The sequence below is a fragment of the Monodelphis domestica genome, chromosome 4, assembly GCF_027887165.1.
Source record: "Monodelphis domestica isolate mMonDom1 chromosome 4, mMonDom1.pri, whole genome shotgun sequence".
Lineage (NCBI taxonomy): Eukaryota > Metazoa > Chordata > Mammalia > Didelphimorphia > Didelphidae > Monodelphis > Monodelphis domestica.
Genome location: NC_077230.1, coordinates 412,992,367 through 413,017,810, shown reverse-complemented (window position 1 = coordinate 413,017,810; position 25,444 = coordinate 412,992,367). Strand labels below are relative to the sequence as shown.

The window sequence follows — 25,444 nt, the reverse complement described above, 5'->3', positions numbered from 1 at the left end:
TCAGTTGATGTTTGCTGAGTGCGCCTAAATGGAATTAGATGAAAATTCAGCTTTAACTTGACTGATGGGACACAGAGGGAAAAAGGTAGAGGATGGAGAGTGGGGCAGGGGAGAGAATATACACAGAAATAACCTTAACATAAAACACTAAAAGGAAGACAAACTCAGTATATGTGTATTGAAAAAAAGATTTTATTGCTGTCTTCTATCTTTTTGATATCATCATAGTTTGTCTCAGTTTCCCTTCCCCTCCCTCTCCTCCTAAGTTCAATCTTTGTACTTATTCATCATTCACTTTTGATCTTTGTAATAGGGATGCTCTTTCCATTTATACTGTTGTAGTTTCTGTCTGTGTTTTGTGTATATGTAAGAAGACCTGAGTTGACATCTGGCCTCAGACATTTCTTAGTTGTGTGACCCTGGGCAAGTCACTTCACCCTGTTTGCTTTGGTTTCCTCATCTGTCAAATGAGCTAGAGAAGGACATGGCAAACCATTCTAGGATCTTTTCTAAGAAAAGCTCAAACGGGGTCATGAAGAGTCGGACACAACTGCAAGAACTGAAGAGTAACAAACAAGAAATTTCTGTGTTTATTGTTTTCTTGTTTCCCCCTGCATCAATTCAGGGAGAGTTTCCCTTGCCTCTCTGTATCCATCAGTTGCATAATTTCTTAGAGCATGGCCATATTCCATTACCTTCCTGTACCATAATTTGTTAGCCAATTGATGGCATCTACTGCTGCCAATTCTTTGCTCTCACAAAAAGTGCTGCTATAACTATTTTGACATAAATGGAGCCTTTCTTCTTATTAATGTTTCCTTGGGGGTATAAGCGCAGTAATAGAGTATTTAGTCAAAGAATATGTATATTTTAATAATTTTATTTGCATAATTCCAATTTTCTTTCCTGGTTAGTGAAATGATGCAGTGGATAGAGTGCCAGACCTGGAGTCAGGAAATCTTGTGTTCAAATCCAGGCTCAGATAGATACATGGGTTACATTAGATGAATGGGTAGATTACTTAATTCCATTTTCCTCAGTTTCCTCATCTATAAAATAATCTGGAAAAGGAAATTAAAACATTCTAATTTCTTCTTTGCTTGCTTGCTGTGTGATCCTGGACAAATCACTTAACCCTGTTTGCCTCAGTTTCTTCATGCAGAATTGGATATGACTGAATAACAACAAAATTGCTTTCCAAAATAGTTGTACCCATTCTCAGTTCCACCAACAATGTATCAGTATACCTTTTGACCCGCAACTCCAATATCATTAGCATTTCTCAAATCATTTTTGATGGCTAATCTTGGTTTGGAAGAGGAGATGTGAAAACATACTTTCTTCTCTCTTTAGGAAAATAATGTTGCATCCACCTTTTTTATTTTTGATCTGTTGGTTTTTCTTAATTATTTTTCTGTTAGAAGAGAGGACTAATTTATAAAAAAAAACAACTCATTAAAAAATGGAAGGCATCTATGAAACTAAAAACATATATAAAACTCACCGTCTCTGGTGACAAACCAAATTTGATATTATAGACAAGAACCAGTGATTCTCATCCATAGGGTATGCTTTCTAAAGGCCCAACCCTTCTGTGCAGGCTATCTTTGGGGCCAAGAGCTTTCAGCTGACCCTGGCCTGCTCGATGAACCCAACAAGGTTTGGTTTCCTTGCTACTGTGATGTGTCTTGACACTCTGGAAAATTACAGCTGCATTTTTCAGAATGAAAGAGCAACTCTGCCCTCTGACATCCTGGAAACAGTTTTCGCTGCTGTCTTACTTGTATGCAATTTGTTTTGTCTTCAACTGAAACATCATTTTCTTTGTTTTTCTTCAGGCACAAGTAGGGATTTTGTCTTGATGGGAAAAGAAAGTGGCAGCATATCCCACTCAACCCCTCTTCCTCTCTGGCTTTAATGGGGAGACAGACACTGGCTCATTACAGCTGGTGGATGTTATTTTAAAGGCGTCTTTTAAAAAAATACAACATTTTGAAATCCTTTTGTTGTTTTAGAAATCAGAAAGATGGGACAGCTCAGTTAATGGAAGAATGCCTGGAAATCCCAGGAAAAGCTGTACTCACCCTAAGAAGCAGTTACTGCTCACGGTTAGCTCTGTCTTCACTTTTCACTCATTTGTTCAATTTTCTCCTGAAGTCTTTAAAAAAAAAAAAGCCTCCACTTAACCTTGCCATGCCCTCAAGCTATGGATTTTACCTCTTTTTCTTTTTGTGGTCAAAGAGAAGTCATCTATACTCTTCATCTCCCTCTTTCTTCTCAACCACTTGTAGTCTGGCCGCCATCCCCAAAAGTTGAACTATCATTGTCCTCTCCCAGAGAATCTCTGTTAACTGCAGAATCTGATGACTTCTTCAACTCTTCTTGTTCTTGACTGCTCTGCCCCAGCATTTGACACTTTTGATGACAGTACTCCCTTCTCCTGGGTATTCTCTCCTCCCTTGGCTTCACTGACACTGACCCTCCATGGTGCTTGAATGCTCCTTCTAATTGGTATACTGCCTCTGGGGTCTGAGGATCTTAGTTCAAATCCTGCTTCTGAAGTTGTGAGGAAATAATTTGACTATCCCCTCCTTTGATTGACTCTGTTCATCTCTCTCACCCTATTTTTGGCTGTGCCCAAAGGCCTCTCTTCTGGGCCTTCTCTCTATGCTTTTGTTTGGTGTTCTCATGAGCTCTTCCGAATTTGATCTTTCTGTACTTTTATTTTTAAAACAATTTTATTTTTATTTTATTCCAACAACTTTACACATAAGTTTCCCAAAGTTATATGATTCATGCTGTCCCCCTCTCTTCTTCCCTCCCCTGTCCTGGAGTTAATAAACAATTCCACTGGGTTATACAGGTATTATCACTCAAAAATTTCCATATTATTCATTTTTGTAAGAGAATAATCTTATAGAAACCAAAATCCCAAATCACATGCCCAAATAAACGTGCTAAATCTTATGTTTTCATCAGTATTTCTACTCTAACAGTTCTTTCTCTGGAGATGGTTAGCATTCTTTGTCATAAATCCCTCAGAACTGTCTTGGATCATTGTATTGCTGTGAGTAGCAAAGTCTATCACATTTGATCATCCCACAATGTTTCAGTTACTGTGTACAATGTTCTGCTGGTTCTGTTTATTTCAGTCTGCATCAGTTCACGAAGGTCTTCCCAGCTCCTTCTGAAATCATCCCATTCATCATTCCTTCACCATCATATTTTATGCACTTTTATAATGAGAGTCTTCACATCTGACGATTTAGCCCAAATCTTACTCCCAAACTCATTTTACATCACCAGCTTCCTGGGGGACATCTTTGTCTAAATGTTGCCTTGGTTCTTAAATTCAAAATATTCAAAATAAGATTCATTCTTATTGTTGTTTTCAGGGGTGTCTGACTCTTCATGACTCTATGAGGCTTTCTTGGCAGAGATACTGGAGAGCTTTGCCATTTCCTTCTCCAGCTCATTTTATAGATAAGGAAACGGAGGCAAACAGGGCTAAGTGACTTGCCCAGGATCACATAGCTAATATGTGTCTGAGGCTGGATTTGAACTCAGGTTTTTTTCTGACTTCAGGACCAGTGCTCTAATCATTGTGCCACCTAGCTGTCCAATAATAATGATAGCTAGCATTTTTTGAGTGCTTTAATTTTTGCGAAGCACTTTATAAATATCTCATTTGGTGCTCAAAACAACCCTAAGAGGAAGGTGATCCTTTTTTTACAGATGAGGTTGGATTTGAACTCAGGTCTTTCTGACTCCAGACCTGGAGTTCTATCTAGTGTGCCATTTAGCTGCTCAGGTCTCATTTCTCTTTCTCCTCTAAACCCTAATTCCCTCTTTCTCTATTTCTGTTAAGGCTGCTACCGCCTTTCTAGGTCACAACATTTGTGATTTCAGAGTCATCCCCTATTCTTCACTGTCCTTTATTCCCCACATCACTTCCCTTGTCAGATATGTATCTCTGGGACCAAATGGAACAAACCTAATTCCTCTTCCATCTGGCTTCTTGGCTATTTGAAGGCAGCCACCGAGTTCCCCAAAAGTCTTTTCTTCCAATTATACCTGCCTCAGTTTCCCTCCAAATTTTAACTCTTACACAATGTGGAAAGAACTTGAAAACCCTTCACTCTCCTGGTTGCCTTCCTCCAGCTGGGCTTCTGGTTATCCAAGCTCTCCCTAGAACATGGGGCCCAGAAGTGAACACCCCACTCCCCCTGTTCTGACCAGGGCTGAGTGCCAAGGGGGCCAGTTGCCTGCCTCCTGGATGCTAAGCTTTCTCAGGGCAGTCTCAAAGGGCATCACTTATTTTCCCTTGGTGTCACAGGACTGACTCCTAGAAATCAGTCCATTTAAATTCTCAAATCTCTTTCAGAGGAACAGCTGTTTTACCCACTTGACCTCTGTCTGCCTCAGTTTCTTCATCTGTAAAATAGAGCTAAAAATTGCACATACATCAGAGTTTCTGTGAGAACCAAATGAGATCCTATATGTGTGTGTGTGTATTTGTATGTTTATAACATAATATATTTATAACATCTACTCTATATAGAAAGACGGTAAATAGAGATATAAATATAGATCGATGTAGATGACGTGTAATTGTTTGCAGAACCTAAAGCACTGGCTAAAGGCTCTTCTTGGGCTCGTCTTGTATTTGTGGCAATTGGGCACTAATTGTAAGGCTCCCTCTCCATGTATCTCTTTTAGATTTCATCTTATTTGGGGCGACCTTCCCATTGCTTTCATGCAGGATGGTTTCCACTGCCAAGCAGGTAAAAGAGAAACTCTCTCCTTCCAATCAAAGGATAATTTCAGGTTTTCAAGGATGCTGTTTCAAAATATCTCCATGGGGATGCTCGGCGATCCACGTGCCGGGCTGGGACCGTCTTAGACCCTCCCAGCTGGAGCTGGTGCATCTTGCAGTTGAATCCTCAGCATTCTGAGCTGGCTCACACCTAAGGCGGTGCCCAGTTTCTTTGCCTATGTGCTGGTTAACAGTGTGGCCTTTGTGCCAGGGCACAGATCGGAGCCAGCCTTTTGTAATATTATTGAGGAAAAAATGGCGAAGAAGGGAAGCAGTGGAAAGGGGCAAAAAGGCAAAGAGTGGGTGTGGGGAATAAAGGGCATAAAGGGCACAAAGGTCCAATCATTGGGGGAAGGCTGGATGGGTCATCTGGTCTTTCTGGTTGGTTTTTATGGTTTCACCCGCTTATGGGAATTTTTTTTTTGGCCATCTTCCATTTATCTTTCCTATGTGAACACAATTTTTCCTTGTTGGCTTCTCACCTGAAAATTAATTTCTCAGTGCCTCAATTGCCGCGGGAAGAGGCTTTCTCTGTCACCGTCCCATTTCTCTTCCCGCCGCCACCCACGTAAGAGCTCTTTGTTAGAGACGTAAGTGCTCAGGAAGGCTGAGGCGAGTTTCCAATTTGGAATGGGCAGCATGACAGGAGCAAACAAGGGATCATCTGTGCACGATCCAGCCTGGGCTCTGGTGAAATTTCCTCCAAGGCCACAGAAAAAGGAACCTCGGCATTCATAAACTCAGGGGTCCGGCTGAGTTAGCCTGCCCACTGAGCCACACTGCCCCCTAGGCATGCCAACCAGGATGAATGCTTCCAGTGATGAGATGAAGGCTCAGAAAACAAACACACTCACTCGGATTTCAGCAATTTGGGGGAAGCTTGGGAATAGTTTGTCCTAGTTGGGACTGATTAGTGCTGCCAAGTCTGCCCACAGATGTGTCTAAGTTCAGCCATCTTGAATAATGATATATTACAGGGTCATGAAGAACTCAGGGATTTGGACCTCTGAGGTCAACTTGGCCATCTAATTACAGGGTGTGATGGAATCAGAGAGTCTGAGTTCAAATCCTGTCTGGTTCTCTGGACTCTGTCCTCATCTGTAAAATGAGAACATTATACTAGAAGGTCTCTGAGCTCCTTCCAGCTCTAGGGGTATCCCTCCTTTTCCAGACAAAGAACTTGAAAGCCAGAGTTGTTAAGTATGTGCCTGGAGGTCACACAGGTAGTAAGGTGCAATGTCAAGATTCCCACTCGGGTCCTCTGGCTCCACTGTATCCCTCTCACTGTCCTATGAAGCTCTTGCTAGTTCTAAGATTTTATCTCATAAACATTTACTAAATATCTAATACTTGTGTTGTTCTGGGGCAGGTGAGAGAGAGAGAGAGAGAGAGAGAGAGAGAGAGAGAGAGAGAGAGAGAGAGAGAGGAGGGAGGAGGGGGGAATCTTTGCCTTCAAAGAATTTTCAAAGGTCCAATCTGAGCATTCTAGGAAGGTGGTAGTCCCTGAACTGAGCTCAGAATGAAGAAGAAGATTCTGAAGGAGGAAGATGAGGAAGGAGTACATTTTGGGCTGCACAAGGGAAACATTTTCAGCAGAACAAAGAGAGCTTCATATTGTAGCCCCAGAAATAGCTAATGGATAGAGGGTGCAGGCAAAAAACCCTAAGACACTTAATAGCTAAGTGATCCTGGGCAAGTCACTGTACTCCATGCCTCAGTTTCCCCCATTGTAAAATGGGGATCATAATAGCCACCCACCTTCCAGGGTTATTGTGTAAACCTAATGAGATGATTAGCTTAATTCCCAGCATGTAGCAGGCATTTTCCCCTTTGTTTCTTCTCTTCCTTCTGGGAGATGGAGAATACATATAGACATAGTTGGAAAGAGCTAGATTCAGCATCAAGGAGACCTGGGTTCAAATCCCAGCTCCATCACTATTTCTCTACCTCTTAGTCTGCCCATCTGTTAAATGGGGATAAAACCACCAACTGGGTTGATCTCAGTCATTACGTATTTATTAAATATCTAGGCAGTCATGTGGTTTAGTGGATAGAATTCCAGGCTTGGGAGTCAGGAAGATCTGAATTTAAGTTCTGCCTCAGACATTTGGTAGCTGAGTGACTCTAGGCAAGTCACTTAACCTCTGTTTGCCTCCTTTTCTTTACCCACAAAATAGGAATAATAAGAGCTCCTGTCAGGGTTGTTGTGAAGATCAAATGAGACCATAATTGTAAAGTGCTTTGCAAACCTTAAAGTGCTACTGTAGGAAAACAAGCTAGTGGTGGGGGTAGTTGTGATAGTAGTAGAAAGTATAACAGGACCAATACTAGTCATAATAGTAACTGTAATAATAGTAATAGAAGCAGGAGTAATAGTAGTAGAGTAGTAGCAGTAGTTGTAATAGGAGCAGTGGTCATGGTGGTAGTAGTAGCAGTAATTGTAGCAGTAATAATAGTAGCAGTAGTAATAGGAGCAGTAGAGTAGTAGCAGTAGTAATGGTAATAGTGGCAGTAGTAATTGTAGCAAGAGCAATAGTAATAGTAGCAGCAGTAATAGTGGTAGGGTGGTAGCAGTAATAGTAGTCATAGTAGTTGTAGCAATAGTTATAGTAGGAGTAGTAACAATAATAGCAGTAGAGTAGTAGCAGTAATAGTAGCAATAGTAGTAGTAGCAGTAGAAGTAGTAGTAGTATATACCAGGCATGTCACAAGATTCATGTACCAAAAAGTATGTTTTAAATCTGGGAAATCTACAGAAAAACAAATGCCCATCGTGGGATTATAGTCTTAGAACTAGATGGCTCCCCAGACGTTAATGAGCTCACCTCCCTTCCCATATTATAGATGAGAAAACTGATGCCCAGAGAGGTAAGTGATTTATACAGGGTCAGGAAGGAGAGGGTAAGGAAAGGAAAGAGACATTTAAATACCACCTACTGTGTGCTGAGTGATACTAAATGCTTTAGAAAATATAATCTCATTTGACCCTCACATCAATCTTGCAAGGTGGGTGCTATTGTTCCTCCATTTTCCATATGAGAAAACTGAGGCAAAAAGAGGGCAAGTGATTTCTACAAGGTCCCATAACTAGGAAGAGTCTGAGGTGGAATTCTAATCCAAGTCCTCCCCCATCGTGTTTTGGTGTCTGTATGCCATTATTTTGCGCTGCTTTTTCCAAGGAGGCCTCTTTAAAGAGTGGGCTAGTTATCTCACAGAGAGCAGCAAAGGCAGACAAAGCTTACAGGAAAACTAATTATGTCTTTATTGCCTTTGGATTCCTCCACTGGGCACATACTCTAAGGAGGTCAAAGACAGATACTAAATGAACAAACTGGGATTTGGATCCAAATCCCAAGTTCTTTCTGTAGTATCCGATGTTTAAATTCTGGCTGTGACATTTAACTAGCTGTGAGACCCTGGGCTGGGCATTCCACGACTGAGCTTTGGTATTCTCATCTATAAAATGGGAGAATCATATTGTACTACATACCTATTAGTGTTGGAACGAAGAAAGAGTGTTTTGTGACTCCCTGGGTAAATCACTTCCCTCTAGTGCCCATGGAAGCTAAGAGTACAAACTTGTAGCTTATTCCTTAATGGGAACTCCTTATACCAAATGACATCCAAGATTCAATAAAAAAAGAGAAAGAAAGAAGAGAGCCAGAGAAAGAGAAAGAAAGAAGGAAGGAGGGAAAAAAGAGAGAAAGAGAAAGAAAGAAGGAAAGTAGGAAAGAAAGAGATGAAAAAAGAGAAAGAAGGAAGGAAGGAAAGTAGGAAAGAAAGAGGAAAAAAGAAAGAAAGAAGGAAGGAAAGAAAAAAATAGAAAAAACAAAGAAAAAAGAAAGGAAGGAAAGAAAGAAAAAAGAGAGAAAGAGAGAAAGAAAGGTAGGAAGAAAGGAAAGAAGGAAGGAAGAAAGGAAGGAAGGAAGAAAAAAAGAAGAAAAAGAGCTCTGTAAATCTTAAAATCCACTAGCAGAACATGAGTAATGCTTGCTTATTCTCATCCTATTGGCCATAGGAAGTGTCTGCCTTGTCTGGAAGGACAAGTTTCGAAGCCCATATCTCGGTCTGACCAGTTGTACTAAGAATGCTTTTGCTCCACGGAGACTTTCTTCTGCAAACACTTAACTTTTCCGACAGACAAGGGGGACATTTGGGGGGGCACGTGCCTCACGAATGGGACACCAAAGACATAAAATGTTTCCGGAAAAAACAATTATGTCTTTATTGCCTCTGGATTCCTTTCCACTGTTAGTGACTGGGTTATGACTTTCCCCATACCTCCAAGTGTGAATTTGGTGCATTTCCTGGTCTCAAAGGGAACATGTTATGGGCGGGAAATGCTTTCTTGCTCTGGGTGTGAATATTGCTAGGGGATGTTCCATTAGTGAGAATATAGGCCAATCAGTGAGCCCAGAAATGTCTCTGGTGCTCATGGCATCGCCTGGCAAAGCCACTCGGAGCATGGCTCGGGTTGGCTCCATGTGCCAGTCCCCAGACAACACATTGCCTGCAACTCAAGCATCCGGTGGTAACTAGTGAGTTACCCGGCATCCCCCAAAGAATCTCACTAGAGAATTAGATCTGGATGATTCAAGAAAAAGTCACCCTTTGACCCAGCAATCCCATAACCCTAGAGGAGGTCGGAGAGCCACACAAAAAAGGGTCTCACACACCAGAGTATTTATAGGAGCCCTTTTTTGTGGTAGCAAAAAACCAAACCAACTGGAGACAAAGAAGGTGCCTGTTGATGGGAGGATGGATGAACAGGGGGGCACCGGCTTGGCATGGACTATTATTGTGCCAGAAGAAATGCTGAGAGGCGAGGAAAGATCAGGAAGAGCAGAGTGCGATTTCTTGGTTCGGGGACTGTGGGGCCCAGTGGTGGGGACTTTATCAGAGGCAGTCGCTGTGGGTGGTGGAGTCGCTGTTTATGTTGTTGTTAGCAGGGAGGGTTTGTTCTTGGGTTGTGGGGAGGGTGGAGAGTCATAGAAATATAGCGATTTTTCTAGAGATGAGAGTGAGGTAAAAACAAGAGGCATCATTCAAACCAAATTGTACCTTTTTTTAAAGCAGGGGGCCTGGCTTGAGGGTCTCCTGCGTGGGGCTGGTGGGGGGCACACTGCTAGCTGGACACACATTTCCAAGCTCCCCTAGCCTGCGAGGGAGTTCTCTGATGAAGGGACTGGCTACTACACCCCAATACGATGGGAGTTTGGAAATGAGACAGCAGAAAAGACAACAAGGAAAGTGGACAATTTTGCATCCAGCATGGCACACACACTATATCTGGACCGTTTTTTGCTTGCATAGCAGACTGACTGGAAAAATAGGGATTCAGGGGCAGCTGGGTGACTCAGTAGATAAGGGGCAAGGCTTAGAGAGGGAAGGTCCTAGATTCAAATCAGACCTCAGACCTTGTGACCCTGGGCAAGTCACTTCACCCTCATGGCTTAACGCTTACCGCTCTTCTGCCTTGGAACCAATACACGGTATTGATTCTAGAACAGAAGGTCAGGGTTTAAAAAGAAAAAAGGAATTCATTGGTATGTGTGACCTCCCACATGCTTTAGGGGCTCCTGAGTATTTCCCACTTCAAAAGGATTCTGTCCTCTGATTTCCCCCTTCTGTTGGGACCCCAGGCCCAAGTGGTGGAGATCTGGGGGAGATCTGGGGGGCCAGGGGGCCAGCCTTGGAGATGTTTGGCCCAGACTGATGTCAGAGCCTACCTGACAGGAGGCAGGAGGGGGCGAGTTGTGTCATTGTTGGAGCAGGAGGGCAGGATGTCTGCTGCTAGGGGCGATCCATACGGGACACAGGGTCTGCGACCCCTAAGACGTGACGCCCCGGGAGCTGGCCTATTCCCTAGCAGATCTGGGGCCAAAGACCAAAACTGTATGCACGTCAAATTAGAAAAGGGCTTTTTGGAGACCTGATGAAACCCAGACGTGTTTGAATTTGCTGCTCCCCACATAGAAGAGCAGAAGGTATGCCCAGCCCTTTGTTGTCAAGGATTTCTCCAGGAATTTGTTGGGAATACTGTGTTTTCTTTCAGATCAGAGAGAAATGAGGAGAGCATGGGTGGAACAGGCGGCATCTACCCGGGGAAGGACGAGGGCACCAGGTCCTGGGCTGATGGGTCCCAGAGCATCTCCTGATACAGGTGGAAGGACCTAGCCAGCACAAGGGCTTGATAGAAAAAGGGAAAGCATCACCTCCAGTGGCCTGATGGGTCCTACCCAATGCGGGGAAGGTGGGCTTCTCTAGGAGGAGTGTCTTGGATTTTTCTGCTTTTTCTTCGGCAAAACTTTCACATGGAGGAAGGCAGTGGGGAGTGTCCGGCCTAGAAAAGGTGGCGTGGTTGTCTCTTGCACCATGATGACATATTCACCTGGGAGAGAAATGAGAGGAAAGGGTTTTGTCAGCTGTGCACACACCGGCAGGATGGCCTGATGGCAGAATTGGAGAGCAGATTCTCTGAACAAGCCATTGATGTGCAATCCCTGGGCTCACAGCCCTCTCACCTTCACCTAGGCTGATCATGGTATGGCAGTAGAGAAGGATTGTCTCCTCTGGGGGCAGAGAAACATGGGAAGATTTGTAGGAACGGATGCGAGAAGAAATGAGAAAACAACATGAAGAATCACTACAAATGAAAATGTAAAGAAATCAGACACGAGGTGAAATCTTACATTGATGGCAATAATCAAACTAGGCCCCAGAGGAAGGCAAGGAAGCACCTTCCTCCTCAAAGCATGGGGCCTAGAGATGCCCCAAACTGCATACACAGCCCAGAGAGGTGACTGTGGTGGCCCTGGGAGTGGAGGAGAGACTCTATCTGCAAATCATTAAAACAAGAGGCACCAATAAAACTTAACAGTCTTCACTAGGCATGTGAGGTGTTAGAGGTGCTGCTGGAGGTGACTAAACCCTGGGGCTGAGTCACCCCTGGCTTGCTTAGAAGCTTCTTTTGAAATCGTGCAATGGAAAAAATGAGAAATTAAGATCTCTCAAGATATTATTTTAAAAAGAAAAGGTTTCTTTTCTGCAAACAATCTGGAGCCTTTCAATGTCGAAGAAACCATAAAGAAAGAAAATATGAAATAACAAAGCGTTGGCTTCTGTAGGAATGGCCCTACTCTGCTGCTGTGGCTCACTGGCCTCCCTTTGCTTTGGCACTAGAAAGTACATAAAGCTAGTCTTGGGTTGGAGTGCTCCAGGAATGTATCTGTGTGTTGCATGCAGGGCCAACAGGAGCGAGTTTGCCCTGCAAAAGGTGGGGCACGATGATTCAGTGATGACATTTTAAAAATTGTTGATTTGAGGTGCCCTGGGTTTGGAGGAGACCTGGGTTCAAATCTCAGCTTTGCCTCTTATTTCCTGTGTGATCATGGGCAGATTGCTTCTTATTTCTGACCTCAGTTTATCAAATAACTGAATGGACTTGATATCTTCTAAGATGCCCTCCAAATTTAAATCTACAATCTCGTTTAACACAGAACATTCAGTTAAAAAATACTTTATTGATATCTTTTGATTTTTTTTTCCAGTTTCCAAATACATCGCTTTCCTTCTCCCTTCTCCAAAGAGCCATTCCATAAAACAGGATAAAAGTGAGAATAAAAGAAAACCAGTTTAGCAAAGCTAACCAAAACAGAATCCCAGTTTAACAGTGGTGCATTGTTTTACTCTCAACGTCTCTCAGTTCTGCAGAGAAGTGAAAGTTATATTTTCTTTTCTTCAAGGGTCACATTTGATCATTATAATTATAGTATACTTCCTTCCTTCCTCCCTTCCTCCCTCCCTCCCTCCCTTCCTTCCTTCCTCCCTTCCTTCCTTCCTTCCTTCCTTCCTTCCTTCCTTCCTTCCTTCCTTCCTTCCTTCCTTCCTTCCTTCCTTCCTTCCTTCCTTCCTTCCTTCCTTCCTTCCTTCCTTCCTTCCTTCCTTCCTTCCTTCCTTCCTCCCTTCCTTCCTCCCTTCCTCCCTTCTTTCCTTCCTCCCTTCCTCCCTCCCTCCCTTCCTCCCTTTATTCCTTCCTCCCTTCTTTCCTTCCTCCCTTCCTCCCTCCCTCCCTTCCTCCCTCCCTCCTTTCCTTCCTTCCTTCCTTCCTTCCTTCCTTCCTTCCTTCCTTCCTTCCTTCCTTCCTTCCTTCCTTCCTTCCTTCCTTCCTTCCTTCCTTCCTTCCTTCCTTCCTTCCTTCCTCCCTTCCTTCCTCCCTTCCTCCCTTCCTCCCTTCCTTCCTCCCTTCCTCCCTTCTTTCCTTCCTCCCTTCCTCCCTCCCTCCCTTCCTCCCTTAATTCCTTCCTCCCTTCCTCCCTTCCTCCCTTCTTTCCTTCCTTCCTTCCTCCCTCCCTCCCTTCCTCCCTCCCTCCTTTCCTTCCTTCCTTCCTTCCTTCCTTCCTTCCTTCCTTCCTTCCTTCCTTCCTTCCTTCCTTCCTTCCTTCCTTCCTTCCTTCCTTCCTTCCTTCCTTCCTTCCTTCCTTCCTTCCTTCCTTCCTTCCTCCCATCCTCCCTTCCTCCCTTCCTTCTTCTTCCTTTCCCTTTCCTTTCATCCCTCATTAAAAATATTACCTCCTCCAGGAGAGTATACAAATCCAAAGTATTCCTGGAAAAACTGGCTCATGGGTTAGGTTTTTCTCTGACTCTGGCAATCCTCCAATTCAATTCCCTTCCAATCTTGCAATCACACAATCTCAGTCTTCGGGTTGGAAGGAATCTTAGAGGCATAGTCTGTACCTGTACTAGAATGCTCCTGGGCACCTCCTCAGGAGTGGACATCCAGCCCGTCTTTGAAGACTTCTGGGGAGGGAGAGCCTGTGACTTCCCACTCGTGACCACCTCTGACTGTTGGGAAGTTTGTCCCCGAGTCCAGCCTAACTTTTGATCTTTTTAACGCCCACTCGCCTGCCCAACTGATCTTAGTTCTTCCCTTCCAGGGTCCATCAGAGCAAGTTTAATCACACTTAAACATGACCACTTTTCAAATATTGAAGATAATCATGCTTGTTCTTGCTGCCTCCAGTCTTCTCTTCTCCAGGCCAATTCCCTTTTAGTTCCTTCCATTAAATCTCTTAGCGTAGTCTCTGGAACTCTGACTATCCTGGTTGCCCTCTTTGGGCCATGCTAAAATGTGTCAATACCCATTTAAAACATGACACCCAGATCAGAAGACAGAATTCCAGGCAATCTTTTGTTAACTGGGTGACAGCCTAACGGACGGAGAAAAGGCTCTGAATTTGAATCCAGGTTCCTATTCCAGGTATGCCATTTACAAGCTAAGTGACCTTGAGAAAGTGACTTCCTCTCTGCTCAGCCTCTGTTTCCCTTTTCTTCTATAAAGTGAGGAGGTTGAGCTAGCTTGCCCCTCCAGCTAGGAAGCTTTCAATAAATATTTATTAAGCTGCAAGAGTATGAGGAATGCAAACCAAAGTTCAGACAACTCCATGGGACAGTTTGTGCACTCAGGGAATTTTGGGAAATGAGGAAATAATTGTGGAATGTGGTCAGGAAACAAAGACAGTTCGCTTTCTAAAAAATCTTCTTCTGTCTCAGAATTAATACTCTTTATTGGTTCCAAGGCAGAAGAGCAGAAAAGGCTAGACAAAGAGGGTTAAATGACTTGACCAGGGTCACACAGCTAGGAAGTGTCTGAAGTCACATTTGAACCCAGGACCTCCCATCTCTAGGTCTGACATCTCAATTCACTGAACCACCAGCCTGCAAGATAGTGTGCATTGTTTAAAAAGAGAGAATACAAAACAAAGTGAAAAGGGAGACAGCTGGGAAGTTCAGTAGATTGAGAGTCAGACTTAGAGACAGGAGGTCCTGGGTTCAAATTTGGCTTCAGACACTTCCCAGCTGTATGACCCTGAGCAAGTCACTTGACCCTCATTGCTGAGCCCTTACCACTCTTCTGCCTTGGAACTAATACACAGTAGTGATTCTAAGATGATTGTAAGGGTTAAAAAAAAGTGACTAGAACCAGAATAAAGTAAACAGAACAATTTATACCATAACAAAAATGCCGTAAGATTAAAGACCTTCAAGAGGCTTATGAGGAGCTCTGATGGCCACAACGACCTGCCACGATTCCAGAGGACTGAGGATGGAAACAGGCCATTTGCCTCTGGACACAGAAGCGAAGGACTCAAAAACACGGAACTCTGGGAGCCAGACAAGGTGAGAATTTGTTTCTGCTTGACTATGCCTGCGTGGTAGAAACAGTTTTGTTCTTATTTTACGTTAAGGCTGGGGAGAGAAAATAAATGCTTATTCATTAAAAATGGGAAAACTAAAAAGAGGGCCATTTTGACAACGTCGCTTGAGTTTCTTTCATTCTTTCTTGGAAGGCGTCGATGGAAAGACCCCAGAAGGCGCCCTCTCCACGGCACCAGGGCACCTGGGGCTTTCAGGGACGCGGGCAGCTAAGGGAGCCTGGCCTCCAGCAGGGTGGTGGGCAGACCCAGAGGGAGACTTCACGCCCCTGCCAAGAGCAGAGTTCAGCTTGGCATCTCGCACCGCCGGGGAACTGCCAGGAAAAGCCACCCTTTCATCTTGCCCGAGATGTGCTGAGGGACTTGTTTTTCCAAGTCCTGTTGGAAAACCACGTTCCAGGGGAATCTGGCCCGTGCATTTCCAGGGCCTGGCCCGGCCCTCCTCCCTCCACCCAGAGCCCACCAGACGCCTGCCATTTTGAAATAGCCTGTCTGTGTTCATGGGTAAAAAGTCAACGTGACCGCAGCCCAGGATTCCTGCAGAGCTCTGGAGCGTTTCGAGGATTCCATGCCCCAAGGAGAATGCGCTTCACCAAGGCAAGAGGGAAGGCTCGGGGGCCTTCCAGCCGGAGTCCAGTGGAGCCTTGTCACTCGTGTCTGCTCCAGTACACGGGGAAGCCTGGGAAGCGAGCCGCGGTGCAGACCTGGGCTGGGCTCCTCCGGAGAGGCGTCGAGGAGGGGGCAGCGGTGAAGAGAAGGGCAGAGAGAATTCCTAAGGAGGGACTCAGACATACCCACCGGCGTCCTTGCCGCCACTGGGGAAGGGTCTTGCTTTTGACTTTAAAAAATTGTGGAAATACGTCTTGATCAATGACACATGTAAAACCCAGCGGAATGGCTCGGTGACAATGGGGGGAGGGAAGAACATGAATCATGGAACCATTGGAAAATATCTAAATTAATTAATTAAATAAATTATTAAAAAATAAAACAAGCAAATAAATAAATGATCGCTCTACTGAAAATAGTAATCCTATGGAAAAAGGTCTTGATCAATGACACATGTAAAAACCCAGTGGAATTGCGCGTCGGCTACAGGGTGGGGGGAAGGGAGTGAAAGAACATGAATCTTGTAACCACGGAAAATTTTTCTTAATTAATCAATAAAATAATTTTGTTAAAGTATAATATTGGGCGCAGCTGTGTAGCGCAGTGGATTGAGAGCTAGGCCTAAGGATGGATCTTGGGCTCAAATGTGGTCTCAAATATTTACTATCTGGGTGACCCTGGGCAAGTCACTTGACCCCATTGCCTAGCCCTTATTGCTCTTCTGCCTTGGAACCAATCCACAGTGTTGATTCTAAGACAAAAGGTAAGCTTGTTTGTTTTTTTAAACTCTTCCCTCTTGGAATCAATACTGTGTATCCATTCCAAGGCAGAAGAGCAGTAAGGGCCAGGCAATGGGGGCAAGTGACTTGCCCAGGGTCACACAGCTGGGAAGTATCTGAGGCCAGATTTGAACCCAGGACCTCCCATCTCTAGGGCTGGCTCTCCATCCACTGCGCTACCCAGCTGCCCCCTGTTTGTTTGTTTTTTTAAGTATAGTATTATAAAAGAAACAGATGGTGCTGAAATAGGGGTCACAATTTTTTTTTGAGCCCAGGGATGGATTGGGCTGGAAGCAGGGTGGGTGGGAAGGGAGCCCCGTGCCCAAGGGGAACAGAAGGTGGAGCAGCGGCCGGAGCTCTTAGCTCTCACCGGGGTGTTATGGAATGTTGTCTTCTTAGTGCTGCTTCTTTTATGACTCCCATCAACGCCGCTCACTCCGCTCTCCTGCCTCCCTGTCCTGAGGGCCTGGCTGGCGCCTCCTCCTCCTCCCGGGGGGCCGCAGCAGCCCACAAAACCTCCTGGGACTGGGCAGCTCAGAGGAAGCTGGGAACAGCAGCTCCTCTCTCCGGCCTCCCACGGTCTGGGAGGGAGTCTGGCCCAGCCGATGCTGCAGTGGAGACACATGTTGGTACCCGGCTGAGGGAGGGTCCACGGGGAGGAAGCCGGTAGGCTTCTGGGGATTTTGGGAAGAGATGGTGAACTGTACCCAGCAGGCACTTCATAAACGCTTGTCAGTGGATTGTCAGAGCTATGCCTGGAGGGGACCAAAGCGAGGGAGCAGGCCAGGGGATACAGACTGAAGGAGGATGGGAACAGGAATGATGAAAGCTACTGGAAGATGACGAGTACTTCAGAAGAGCCTAACTAGGCACCTACGTGATACAGTGGGCCTGGGATCAGGAAGGCCTGGGTTCGAATCCAGCCTCAGATGCTTACTAGCTGGAATAAGTCCCTTAACCATTGCCTGCCTCAGTTTCCCCATCTGTAAAATCAGAATAATAATATCACCCACCCCCCAGGGTCGTTGTGAAGATCAAACAAGATAATATTTCTAAAGGGCTGAGCACAGTGTCAGGCACATAGTAATTGCTTAATCAATAATGATGATGGCGATGGTCCTGAACAATAATATAATGATCCTAGAATTGCAGCAGACAGAGCTGGAAGGAAGGGGCTCCTTTTTTTCCCTTCTTTTGTATCATGGAGCCCTTTGGCAGACTGCTGGAGCTTATAGACCCCCATCTTGAAATAACGTTTCTCAATGTGTAAAACAAAAAGCATAATATTATAAAAAGAAACTAATTCTATCTAATAAAAAAAATTAGCAAGTTTATGGAAGCCAGGTTAAAAGCCCATGATTTAGTCCATTTCTATTGTTTGATTTATTATTTACTTATTCTTAAAACCCTTATCTTCTGTCTTAGAAACAACTCTAAGGGGGGAGCAGCTGGGTAGCTCAGTGGATTGAGAGCCAGGCCTAGAGACAGGAGGTCCTGGATTCAAATCTGACCTTAGACACTTCCCAGCTGGGTGACCCTGGGCAAGTCACTTAACCCCCATTGCCTACCCTTACCACTCTTCTGCCTTGGAACCAATACACAGTATTGATTCCAAGAAGGAAGGCAAGGGTTTATAAAAACAAAATAAAACTCTAAAACAGCAAGGGCTAGGCAATTGGGGTTAAGTGACTAGCTTAGGGTCACACAGTCAGGAAGTATCTGAGGCTATATTTAAACCCAGAGATTCCTGACTCCAGGCCTGGCTCTCTATCCACTGAGGCACCTAGCTTCCCTCCCTCATTTTATAAATGCAGAAACGGAGGTCCCAAGAGATGAAGTCAATTGTTCCAGAAGTAATCAAGGCAGAATCTGAATCTATGCCTCTTTGACTTAGCACTGTTTTCCCTATACCACTCTAAGATAAATTCAGTAAAATTTCTTTCATTCTCTCCTTGTCCCCTGCCATACTATTTTCTCATTCTTTTGATTTTGCTTTATTATTTCTTGCTGTTTCATGAGATCATGAGTTTCTACTTGCCCAATTATAGTCTTTAAACAGCTTTGATTTTTTGATTTTCTTTTTTTGATTTGGTCTATCCTGATTTTCATGGCTTCCAGCAGGTCAATTCTGGTCTCCAATTTGCTTATTACTTCATTTGATTTCTGTGCCTCTTTTTCCTATTTGGGTAGTTTTGTCTTCGAAGCTGTTATTTTCTTTTTTTGTATTACTTTCATTTCTTTTCCCCACTTTTCTTCCCATTTTTCTTTTATCTTTCTTATGTGGTTCTTGAACTCCTTTTTGAGTTCCTCCAGAGTTTGTGACCAGTTTCCATATTTGGGGGGGAGTTTGGATGTGTTTGCTTATTTCTCAGTCTCTCCTATTGTTTCTATATATATATTTTTTAACCCTTACCTTCCACCTTGGAATCAATACTGGGTAATGGTTCTAAGGCAGAAGAGTGGTAAGGGCTAGGCAATGGTAGTGAAGTGACTTGCCCAGGGTCACACAGCTGGGAAGTGTTGGAGGCCAAATTTGAACCCAGGACCTTCTGTCTCTGGTCCTGGCTCTCAATTCACTGAGCCATCCAGCTACCCTCTGCTTCTATATTTTACTCTTTTTCTCCATAGAAATTTTCCAGGGTCAGGAGCTTTTTTCCTTTCTTTCTTTCTTTCTTTCTTTCTTTCTTTCTTTCTTTCTTTCTTTCTTTCTTTCTTTCTTTCTTTCTTTCTTTCTTTCTTTCTTTCTTTCTTTCTTTCTTTCTTTCTTTCTTTCTTTCTTTCTTTCTTTCTTTCTTTCTTTCTTTCTTTCTTTCTTTCTTTCTTTCTTTCTTTCTTTCTTTCTTTCTTTCTTTCTTTCTTTCTTTCTTTCTTTCTTTCTTTCTCGTGGCTATTGTTTATTCCTTTTGTTGCTGGATGTTTGGGATTCCTGCATGTTGGTGGTCATCTCTTTCTTAGCTTCTGTCTTGCAGGGCTTTGCCTTGGTTCTATCTTCCCTTCCTAGTCACAGTCCTGAGTGAGGGCAGGTAGATCTGTAATGCTTTTTGTGCAGTGCTTTGCCCTGAGGCTACCTTCCTCAGCTGCCAGGGCTTGGATTTTCAAGGGTGGGTCTGTGGTGTAGAAAGTCCTGTGTTTGCACTGAGGCTATCTTTCCTGCCCTTGCTCCTTCCCTGTGGCCACTGAGTCCCTGCCTCCACTTCCAGGATGGAGCTGTGTTATTTAGCCTCCAATCTCCCTGCCAAGGCCTGGCCCAGCCCTCAGGGTAAGAGTGTGGTGCTATCAGCCAGCCCCCCGGGAGAATTTGGGGAATCCCTGCTTTAGCTCTGTCGTGGTAGGTGGTTGGGGGGACTTTCACCCCCTTATAGTGTGGGAATCTCCACCCCCTGCCTACCTTTCACGCTGTATCCCGTGGGAGAGCCCCTTTGCTCATACAGTTTTGATTTCTGCCCTTTTGAGATGCTTTGTAATGATCCATTGGCAGGGGCAGCTCCAAGATTCTGCTACTACACTGTCCTACTAAGACCTCCTAAATCATGAGCAAAGAACAAGCTAGTCCCTCCCTAAAAAGGGAGAGAATAGCCCAACACAGGGGCAGCTAGGTGGCTCAGTGGATAGAGCACCAGCCCTAGGAATGGGAGGTCCTGGGTTCCAATCTGACCTCAGACACGTCCTAGCTGTGTGACCCTGGGCAAGTCACTTAACCTCCATTGCCTAGTCCTTGCCCTTCCACCTTAGGGCTGTTACTAGGACAGAAAGTAAGGGGTTTATTCGGGGGGGAGGAGTGAGGGAATAGTCCCACACATACTTTCTTATACTTTAGGAAATCTTTTCTGGTTGACTAAAAGTGGCTGGCATGGTGGGGGGAGTGGAGGGTGGGGGCAGGTTGATGTCATTCGGTTCCGATAACGAAAACCTGTAGGATGTTGAGCTAAAAGCTTTAAGCTACATTGAAGTCTATTTTGGAGCTAATGTCAAATGATCCCTAATTAGGTGGCACCAAGGACTTGCTAAGGGGGTGAGAGACGCTCCCAGTGGCTTCACCTAAAGCTTCCTGAATAGTAATTAGAGGCTCCTTTCCAGAATTCTCAAAACCAAACCAACTCCGGCATCTTTGGCCCAAAGGCCGATGGGGATGGTGCAAGACTGTTTGAAGTGCCGCTTTGGGATCATTTCATGGGCAGGTGGATGCCCGGCGTGGCTGGGCACAGTCTGTCCTGGAGGCGGGAGGACGGAAAGGATGAAATGCCAGGTGATGTGCAGAAAACAAGCTGGGGACGAATAGTGTCGAGGATGCCCTCAAATAGAGGCTTAAAGACAAATTCAGGGAAGGCGGGAGATGAAGGGAGGGGCCAGGGAGCCTTCAGACCTTTCCCTGTGAAGGAAGAGATGTCGGGCAACCATCCTGTGGTGCTGGCAGCAGAGAGAGACCCCAGGACACGCACCTAAGGGTGCTTCAGGGACAGAGAGCAGTCAGGTTTGGTTGGGAAGGAGCTCACCTGGGTGAGGCAGAGAAGGAAATATTGTTTGGAAGCTTCCCATTTTAGCTCAGTTATTCCTGTGCTGAATTACTAGTGCTATTAGTGTCTTCTACATTTTGTACCCAGGGGCAAAGCCCTGCTTGCCCCACCTTCGTTGGTCCCTCTCTCCCTACCAATTCTTTTTCTTTTTTTTTAAACCCTTACCCTCTATATTTGGAAACAATACTGTGTATTGGTTCCAAGGCAGAAGAGTGGTAAAGGCTAGGCAATGGGGGTCAAGTGACTTGCCCAGGGTCACCCCGCTGGGAAGTATCTGATCACTGGATAGGTTCTTCTCTTCTTTTAAACCCTTATCTTCCATCTTAGAATCAATACTATATATTGGTTCCAAGGCAGAAAAGCAGTAGGGGCTAGGCATTGGGGGTGAAGTGACTTGCCCAGAGTCACCCAGCTGGGAAGTGTCTGAGATCAAATTTGAACCCAGAACCTTTCATTTCTGGGCCACTTAATAGCCCCCTAACAATTTTGATTAGAGGTGCCTACACACAATTTCACTTAGCTTCTTCCAAGAGCATACTGAAGTTCCTTTCATTCAAACCCTCGTTCAGGTTGTCCACTATTCAACGCAATGATAGCATCCATCAAGGGATGTCTTCACTGTGCTGTGATGATGGTTTTCAAAAGAACAGAAGAGAACAAGCCAGTAGGGAACAAAGGGTTAGCCCAGACACCTCAGATCCACACTGTGTGACCCAAGGCAAGCGAGTAGGCACAAAGGGAGGGGAATAGGGAAGGGGCTTCTCCAGGCTCTGACTCCAGGAGCGGCATGAGAATGAGCCAATGGCTTGAGAACTGGTTTATACCTTAAGGACCACGTCAACCTTTATCTAAAGAACCAATGTCTATATTTATAGGTGAGATGGAAAAAAATCTATATGGGGTGCTGGAAAGTGGGGATCCCTATTGGGAAATAATAAGGCAGGGGAAGTTGAATTAAGATAACAATGGAGAGGAGGCAGCTGGGTGGTTCAGTGGATTGAGAGCCAGGCCTGGAGACAAGAAGTCTTGGGTTCAAATTTGGTCTCAGATTTCTTCACTGTGGGACCCCAATTGGGCAAGTCATTTAACCCTTTTTGCCTATTTCTTATCACTCTTCTGTCTTAGCACCAGTATTTAATTAGAAGATTTATTTAATTTAGAATATTTTTCCATGGTTACAGAATTGTGTTCTTTCCTCCCCCTCCTGTAGCCTATGTGCAATTCCACTGGGTTTTACATGTGTCATTGATCAAGACCGATTTCCCTATTATTAATATTTGCATTAGGATGATCATTTAGAGTCTCCATCCCCAATCATATCCCTATCGACCCATGTGATCAAGCAGTTGTTTTTCTTTTGCGTTTCCGCTCCCACAGTTCTTTCTCTGGATGTGGATAGTGTTCTTTCTCATAAGTCCCTCAGAATTGTTCTGGCTCATTTTAGCACCAATATTTAGTATGGATTCTAAGACTGAAGGTTAGGATTCCCCCCAGAAAGAAAATAGATACACTGGAGAGTCCAGTGGGCCTGGCCGGAGGGAGGGGTAATGGTTTAAATGAGAGACAGTGTAGACTTTCCTAGTATTCAGCATTTGAAACTGCTTTCCAATATCTTCTCCTCCTTTTTGGTCCCAGGCCCTTCCTTCTATTTTTAGTGTCTAAGCTTTCCATGCCTCTCATAAACTGATGGAGAGAGTCTGAGGGTAACAATCGGAAACTCATCAAATCTGAACCCGGATTCCAGCCACCTCCAGGCATTTTCTATTTTGGAAATTTCTCGGCTCTGTTGTCCTTCAGCACAGGAAGTTGATGGGAGCAAAGGCAATTTAGAAGCCGGAGATCCTGAAACCGGATGGTGGTTGCTAAGTCTTCTCATAGGCTGGGAAAATTCCTGTCAAAATCTTTAAGAAATCCACCAAGTGGGGCCTCCTTCCCCTTTCTAGCCCATCCCCAGGAAGGGTGGCCAGGGATGTGGGAAGGGGGGAAGTGGTTCCCTTCTGGCCAGCAAGTCCTGCTGATTATGCCTGTCAGTCATGGACAGAATGGGCATCCCCCTGGACTGAGAGGAAGTGAACAATAGTAGCCTGGGTGTCCCAGCCAGAGGATGGAAATCCATTGGAAATTTGGAGGAATCTAAGAAAGACTCCAGAGCATTTTTCCTTAATTAACTGATTAAGCAGTTATTAATTATTAATCAATTAATTATTAATCAACCAATATAAGAATTTTGTGTTTACTCTTAGAGCACCTTTGTTGTCCCAACTTTGCCACCATGTCTCAGTTATCTTCTCTTTCCATTCCCTTCTCTCTGGGACCTCCATTTGAGGACCTGCCCCTATCTTTCACTCTGATTTATCATTTAGTACTTTCCCTTTTCCCCCAGAAGAATATCAGTTCCCAGGGGGCAGTGCCTGTCTTTACACTTGCATTTGTATTCTCAGTCCCCCCTTTTTTCTTTTTAAATCCTTACCTCATCCTTAATTCTTATAATATATAATAAGTATCTATTCCAAGGTAGAAGCTAGAAGTAGTAGAAGAAGAAGCAGTAAAGACTAGGCAATTGGGGGTAAGTGACTTAACCAGGGTCACACAGCTAGGAAGCATCTCCAGACCTGGCTCTCTATCCACTGAGCCACTGAGCTGTCCCTATCATCAGTTCTTAGTATAATGCTTATAAGTTAGTATGAGCTTAATAAGTATTTATTGGCTTCACTTATTATGTACCAGGCATCGTAGAAAGATAATGATGTAATGCCACCTGCCCTCCAGAAGCTTACATTCTATCCAGGGAGATAACATACATACAGATAAGCACACACTGGCAGCTGTGGGGGAGTAGAAGATCAGGGAAGTTCTCATGTAGGAGGGGACGCCTGAGTTGATATTTTGAAGGAAACTAAAGGGCAGAGGTGAATTCTAGGCATAGTGAACAGGCTGGGCAAAAGCAAAGGCAAAGAAGAATGAGGGATGTTAGGAGAATGGCCAATGGTTGGACCAAAGGGCATGCCAACAGGTATAGTAAGCCTGGATGGATAGGTGGGAGTTAGGTTGGGAAGGACTCTAAAGACCAGTTTTCTATTTTATTCTAGAGGTCATAAATAGGGAGCCACTGGTATTTCTTGAGTAGAGTGGAGGAGTAAGAGCAGATGAGAGTCACTGCTGTGAATCCAGGTCTGTTGCTCCATCCATTGAGCCACCTAGCTGTTCTTCATCAGGCTTACTCTAACCTCTGGACTTTTACTCGTGATATTGCCTTCACTCCCAGTGATTTTTATCCCCATCACATCCAAATTCTACATACCCTTTAAGATTCAAGTAAGCCTCACCTCCTCCAGGAAGCCTTCTCAGAGGATGGACAAAGAGCTATCCTGGAAAGAGCTCCAGACTTGGAGAGGATCTAGGTCCTGGGTACTCTTGGGCACTCTTCTCTGAGCCCCATTTTTCTTCCTGTCTAAAAGGATCTTGGTAGACTAGGAGGGTGGACCAAAATGAGCCCAATGGGACTCAAAAGGACAAATGAGAATTTCCGGGCTTGGGAGAGAGACATGGGAGGACAATAGCTTCTATGGAAAAGACCTGGGACCTTCAATTTCTGCAATTTCTAGAGTCTTCAGTGAAATCTGGCTACTGGAACCCCAAATTCTGTCTTCCTCACCTGCACTGAGTGATACGTAGTGTTATGAACCAGGAGTGCTGTCATTTGCTGGGTTAGAACTATGGTTGGGGTTATAGACCCCACATTTTAGAAGAAGCAAACTGGATTGCGTCTCAGAGGCAAAGATGACAGAAGGATTGGAGAACAGTGTGATAGAGTAGGAAGAGCACTGGCTCTGGAATCAGAGGGACTGGATGAGACCTTCACGTGGGGCTCAGTTTCTTAATTTGTTAAATGATCCCTTCTAGCTTGAGATCTAGGATTCTCTGACCTTGGATTCAGGGCAGTGGGACCTTGGACAAGTTACTTGACATTCCCGAGTACCAGTTTCCTCATCTGTGAGATGAGTTACTTTGGGAGGTAGTGAAGGCCTAGATAGGTTCTTTCCCACTCTTTGGATCCATTGTGGTCATTGGATTTATTGGATAAGATGGTCTCTTGGACCCTTTCCAGTGTTGATTTTCTGGCTCTTGCTTCCTCCCTTGCCCTGTTTTTCTCGCTTTCTCTGTCAGCTTCGTGCCTCATAGTTTTCCTTATACACTAGATTGCAGGAAGGCAAGGGCTCCATCGTACCCCTTTCTCGTCTGTGTCTCAGCCAAAGCATTGAGATCAGGGAGGAAAAGGGCCCCATGAATCCAGGTGGATGGTGACTCAGCTTGCCTGACATCACCTCCCTGTAAGGCCCTTTGCTCTACTGTCTAAGGATTTGGTATACAGGCACTCTCCCTGCCTCCACTTCTCATTAGTCTACAGGCTCTGACTAATTCCCCTCCCGACCTTTGATTTCCATGGCTGATTAATTAGTTCCTCCTTGTAGAGCTGGTCCCCAGCAGGCTGTCTGCATAATTATTTGGGTA

The 25,444-nt window shown here is 44.7% G+C and overlaps 1 protein-coding gene across 8 annotated transcripts in view; it reads right to left on the bottom strand.

Moving 5' to 3' along the window:
* Window positions 1–25,444, bottom strand: part of MORN1 (MORN repeat containing 1) — a 262,334-nt gene that overhangs the window by 153 nt on the left and 236,737 nt on the right. For 6 of the 8 annotated variants that reach the window (XM_056795980.1, XM_056795986.1, XM_056795983.1 and 3 more), the window contains one exon: window positions 9,017–11,207. In XM_056795980.1, coding sequence (XP_056651958.1) covers window positions 11,080–11,207 — 128 coding nt within the window. In that variant the 3' untranslated portion in view covers window positions 9,017–11,079. Of the gene's footprint in view, window positions 25–9,016; window positions 11,208–25,444 lie in introns of those variants that run through there. The other 2 variants (XM_056795982.1, XM_056795981.1) reach the window with 2 other exon arrangements.